The following is a 6,170-nucleotide window of genomic DNA, read 5'->3' as shown; positions in this document are numbered from 1 at the left end:
AGTGCATAGAGGACTAGGGTGGAAGTCCGCAGCTGAGTGCGCGGACCCCTGCAGCTGTGTGCACAAGGCGGATAGAGTCTGTATTAATCAGAAGATATCAATAAAGAGAAGTATTCTGCAAATTATGTGTATTTAATTCTTGTTAATGCATCTGGTTATATTGTGTTTTGGGTTTAATTTACAATGTTCATGTGATGTGCGAATGTATGTGACTATATTGGTTAATTGAACGCAAGTAAGAATATCTGTTTACACGACGCTAACTGTGGTTGATTAGTAAGATAAGTAAAACACTTAAGATAACTTGGGAACCTATACAATACGCTGTCAAAGCAGCGTGAAAGTACTTGGATTGCAGGTTAAGGCTGCGCGAAGGTCAATCAGACACCTTCGCGAAGGTACTAAAGGGTAGAATAAATGCTAGACTGCGAGAGCCCTAAAGCTTAGTGACCTGCGTGAAAGTAGGAATGGAGGGTATAAACCGACATCATGACCATCTCAAGGTGCGGAAACTTGGTTCCAGCATCCCCCCATACTGCTTCGGGTGAGACTTCGGTCTGCGCTCCGCGAGCTGATGCCGAAAGGGCTAGCAGTGTAGGGATTTGTTTGGCTAACTAACGCTGAACCTGGGTCAGGCCCCACGAAGCCAACACCATCTTCGTTGACGTTCGTTTACAAAAAAAAATAAAACCATTAGGGAGCTGAATTTAGACAATCCAAAGCCTCCTCTCGCCTTGTGTCTTTTCAGTGTACTGCACAGCCTGTCTCTGTACCTTGTCCTCTGTTCTTGGAAGCATGGAAGATCTTGTAACAAAAATTTGGTGCAAGGGGGAGTGACATGCAACAACAGGTTATGTCACAAACAAAGAAGTCAACCACAGATTTGAGAGTAGATGAGCAAGACTCTAAGAGGAAAATAGAGCTTGGAGAATCCCACTCAAAAGTGGATGATGGTTGTCGAGACCATAAAATTGAAACTCATTATGCAAGCATGCATATGGATGAAGAAGATGCAACAAATATTGTAGAGAGAGAAGCAAGAGCCTTTGTATGTGAAGTAGTGTAAGAGCTTATAAATGCTCAAGGAACCCATTGTAATGTGCATGATGAAGATGATGGTGAATCCCACTGTGTCAAAACAAATGTGGATGATGACTACAAAGTGAGATGTGAATTGGTGCAACCAACCGTAGTTGATGGATTTTACATTGTTTTTGAATATGCAGGTGTTCATAATAGCATGGTCGAAAAAGTTGAAAACAAGGTTCTTAATAAATTTGATGCAGATTTGAAGCTCATTGAAGAATGGATTCAGAAACCAATAGAACAAATTGAAGTGAGTCTTAAGGCAATAGCTGGAATAAAATAATTGAATGATCTTGAGTGTGTAGATTACATGAAAAAAGTAGCAGTACCTGATGATGAAAGTGAAAAGAATGATATGAAAGACAAAGATGAATGCATTGAAACCATTTTCCAACAATGGAGTCCATAAGAGATGAGATTATGTTATTCAGAAATATGGTAGAAAGAAAGTTAGGAATGTAAAGCGCAAGAAGAATATAAAAGAGGACAATTTAAAGATGTAATGTTGTGGCAGCAGTCCATGGTTGAATGAATATTTTCAGATGAGGGTGTAGTAGAGAAGATCAGATTGTGTTTCAACACAAATTCAAGAAAAGTCAAAGAAAAATTACAGCAACAACAACAACAAGTAAAGAAATATGGAGCCTACAACAAGAACATGCAACAGAGAATGAAGCAATTTTGAGGATTTAAAATTTGGAAGAAGAGAAAAATAAAATGAAAAATTGTGAAAGTCTTGAGTCATTGTAAGCCTAGCTAAGACATAGACCAGCAGGCATGTTTGGGTGATGATTGAGTCAATTTCTATTGTAAGCCTGACAGGAATAATTGAGTCAAGTTGAGTCATGTTTGAGTTATGTTGAGTCATACGGTCATAATTAAGGGGGAGTGTTAGAAATTGTAATTACTCCCGCATGTCGGAGTTGGCTAAAATTAGAGATTCAGTTAACTGAGCATTGAGTCAAGCCAAGTGATGGATAAAGAGTTAAGTGCAATCCATATTTACAGTGTGTGTTAACTGAGTTATGTGTGTGTGCATGTCAAGTTATTTTAGGCGAGTCGCTAGTCGAAAAAGTTTAAATAACCTTCACTGGGTTCATTGTAAGAATAAGGTTTTGTGCGATCAATAGAGAATAGCATCAACTCCTATGGTTTGTGTGTCAATTTTTGTGCCTTATCTCCTCTGCCTTTCCAACATGAAATAATCCTCATTTCGATGGATTGTAGATAATATATATATATATATATATATATATATATATATATATATATATATATATATATATATATATATATATATATAATCGTTTTTTCCATCCGCAGTTATATTTTCTTTCACTTAATCTCGTGCTTAACTTCACTCAATGTTATTTATGTGTGTGATTAGCTTAGTTCCAAGCATGGATCGATAGTGGCCAACACTCAAGTAAAGGATTTCTTTCCTTTTGTAGGGTTTTCATTAATGTAAACGTATGCCCCTTCTCTAACTTTGTTCCATATTAAGAGGCTTGTCGTTACCTCTTCCTTATTATGGTTTTTCTTACGACTGTTGACAGGTATAGCAAACCATTCCTAAGCTGATATTTTCCCAAGATTTTTCCCAAACAATAGACCCTTAACACGACATTGTCTTACTACTACATTAATTTTCATCGAGGTTGGCATACTAACCTATAGCTTAGAGTAGTTTTTGAGCACAGGTAATCCTAACCTAGGGTTTGGCTTCTTGTCTGTGATTTTTGCTTTTGATTTTTCCAACATTTTCTTTAGTTGATTCTCACATAATTAATACTTATGAGTGTGCATACTATCGTGCACTGTTCCGACTGTGGAAGCAGGGTTTTGTAACCCACATTTGTTATGGCTTTGTTGCCCGCATGGCCTCTGTTACAGTTAGGGCATGCATAATCTCTTCTGTTTATTTTCTTTGGTGGAAAATAGTACGTGTGATGTGCATTTAGCTATTGAAATTACAAATAAGAACCAGAGTACATATTTCTGTAATTTATGCCAAAGCCCTTAAGGAGGGGATGCTACATTAATAGTTTTTTAAAAATATATGTCAATATTACTTAATTCTATATATTAAAATATTTTATTGATGATCCACATTGAAATTTTTTATTATTATGAATATTTGTAAATATTAAATATTAATTTTACATAAAAAAATTGAATGAATTACACATATTATTCTTATATGAGTAAGTATTTTAATATTTTTTAATTTTAAATTATTTTCTTTGAATATTTTACTATACACAACACTAAAATGTTTTATTTTAACATTTTATTTCTATATATAGATATATATGAAATTGATATCAATATATATTAGTTAATCTATATTTTCATATAGTTGAAATATTTTGAAGTATGGAATTGACATCAACATAAATTAGTTAACTTATATTTTCATATAAGTTATTTTTGTGTTGAAATATTTTTAAGGTTTAAATACCTTACTCATTTTTTTCTTACTTTTAATTATTTTAATTTTTTCAAAAAAATTGATATGAAATTACATTATATATTGTGAAAATTAAAATATTTTTTATAATTAAAAGTAAGTGAAATATTTTTAGCATATTGACACTGAATTGTGATAATAATAATTAATCTATAAACAAGTCTACAAGCTTGCTATAGGGGTGTGTGATGCTCGCACAGAGTTGGCTAAGGTTCAACTGGAGCTGAACCTACAGATTGCAGATTTACAGTTGAAGGCCCAGCCTTCAACTTTGCCAGAAGTAAAGGAGCAGTGTGCAACCGCTATCACAAAGGCAATAGTGGCGGTAGACAGTGCAAGTAGCAGATTGCACATGGTTGTTTGAACAGTCGTTCGAGGTCCTGACGAGCCTGCAGGAGGACCCTAATGTACAACGGCTGGAGACAGAGGCGCGAGAAATGCAACAACACTATGACGAAGTAAAAGTGACAGTGCGCACGTCGCTCTCACGCAGAGACTAGCGAAGCTGCAGGAGGCCAAAACACTGAAAGAACAGGTAGATGGAGCACAGCACAAAGAGGCGGTGTTGAAGGCGCGCTTGAAGCCCTGGTTGGATGAGGCTTATTCAGTCACGACCTCTATTGAAGGCAAGCTTGCCAATATGCAAGCGACTAAATAGAAGCTTCATGCTGATTGTTCAAGAGCAGTGATAGAGCAGATGGTTGACGAATTGAAGCAGGTGGCTGCACAGTGCACTACCGAGGTTGTCGTCATATAGGTCGAGCTGGCAGGCCTTCATGCCAAGATCTCCATGCCCACAGAGTGACTTGAGGGCGAATCACCATGTTTGTGTTGGAGGCTTGTTGAGAATATTTATTTCTATATATAGATATATATGAAATGGTATCAATATATATTAGTTAATCTATATTTTCATATAGTTGAAATATTTTGAAGTATGGAATTGACATCAACATAAATTAGTTAACTTATATTTTCATATAATTTATTTTTGTGTTGAAATATTTTTAAAGTTGAAATATTTTACTATTTTTTTCTTACTTTTAATTATTTTAATTTTTCAAAAAAATTGATATGAAATTATATTATATATTGTGAAAATTAAAATATTTTTTATAATTAGAAGTAAGTGAAATATTTTTATCATATTGACACTGAATTGTGATATTAACAATTAAAAATGAAATAATCAATATTTTATAATATTTTTAATTATAATTATAATCATATATATATATATATATATATATATATATGCAATATTTTATTTTTATGTTAAAAATCCCAATATCAATTAGATGCATTAAACACTAAGAAAATCACACATTACGATGAAACCTGTAATATGCACATATTAGAAAAGTAGACATTACGATGAAACCTGCAATATGCATATATTCGAAAAGTAGATGTAGATGGAAACATAAGTGGCCATGCATTCCGTGGAGCCGCGGAAGCGGTTCTTTATTTTAGCTTACCAGTAGAGTGCACGGCCCATGATAACGGATAGCTTAACCACAGGAACAGGGATACATTGGTAAGATGTCCTTCAAGGAGTAGAAACTTTCAGTGATCTTCTTTGGTCCTTGAATAATGTAATCCTTTGTGCTGCCAGGACCAAAATTAATGAGAGCATAGGTGTCACCTTTAAATATATAAGCCTCATTTTTTCGAGAAGAAGAAAACGCTGCATCCAACCCATTCTCGAAAATCGTACCTTTGAGACTGTAAAAACTGTCAATAATATTTTTGGGTCCTTGAATTATGTAGTCATCTGTTGTGCCGGGTGCGAAATTGATAAGGGCGTATTGATTACCTCTGAATAGATAGGCCTCATTTTTGGTGGAAGAGGTAAAGGCCGCATCAATACCCTTTGCAAAAATAGTATTTTTCAAGGAGTAGAAGAAGCTATCAGTGATGAGCTTGGGTCCTTGAATAATGTAGCCCTCATCAAAGTTGATAAGTGCGTAGATATTACTCCTGAAAATATAGGCCTCATTTTTTCTGGAAGCAGTAAAGGCGGCGTCAATACCACTTGCAAAAATAGTATCTTTTAGGTAGGGAAAGCCATCGCCAATAGTCTGGGGTCCCTTGATAATGTGGTCATTGGTTGTGCCCGGAGCATAGTTGATTAGCAGGTACCGGTCGGTGATGAACAGGTAAACCTCTTCTTTGTCGCTGAAGTTAAATGCACTATTGATGTAGTGTCCCACCTTGCAAATGTCTTCCACACTACTTTCTTCAGTACTTCTCTTTTCTCTTGCAGGGTACTCTATAACAACATCTCCGCGGGCGGGACATATAGGATTTCTTAGACGGTAAAAAAATTCCATAGGAGGCCACCTGTCACGCCCCTACACCTGCGGTGATCTTCCAACCGCTTGTAGCGAGGTGCGGCACCACCGAACGCTTTCTTTTTAACAATACTAACGTTTATGGGCTACGCCTATTCCAACATGAACATACTTAACTTGTGTTCTTATAACCGAATAAAGTTTTATCCTTTATACTTTAACAAAGAACATTCCCAATCATTAACCATGTACAATAAACGAGAACAATACACAAGTATAAAGGGAGGGGCAACTCCCGGTAAAGTCTGCCCAACAATATA

General features: G+C 35.6%; 1 protein-coding gene across 1 annotated transcript; it reads right to left on the bottom strand.

The window, feature by feature from the left end:
* Positions 1 to 5,067: 5,067 nt before the first annotated feature.
* LOC149169075 (albumin-2-like) lies at positions 5,068 to 5,889 on the bottom strand. The gene has a single exon (XM_089425069.1). It carries the CDS (start codon positions 5,887 to 5,889, stop codon positions 5,068 to 5,070), a length of 822 nt encoding a protein of 273 aa, XP_089281195.1.
* Between the last annotated feature and the right edge of the window lie 281 nt (positions 5,890 to 6,170).

This window comes from Pinus tabuliformis, chromosome 4_2 (genome assembly GCF_031772625.1).
Source record: "Pinus tabuliformis cultivar Carrire ecotype Pingquan chromosome 4_2, CPIR1, whole genome shotgun sequence".
Classification (NCBI taxonomy): domain Eukaryota; kingdom Viridiplantae; phylum Streptophyta; class Pinopsida; order Pinales; family Pinaceae; genus Pinus; species Pinus tabuliformis.
The sequence above is the reverse complement of the archived record's forward strand: the minus strand, read 5'-3'. Positions and strand labels throughout refer to the sequence as shown.

Bases quoted from the DNA above. Each gene is read 5' to 3' on its own strand.
- LOC149169075 (XM_089425069.1), bottom strand. From the start codon at position 5,889: ATGGAATTTTTTTACCGTCTAAGAAATCCTATATGTCCCGCCCGCGGA.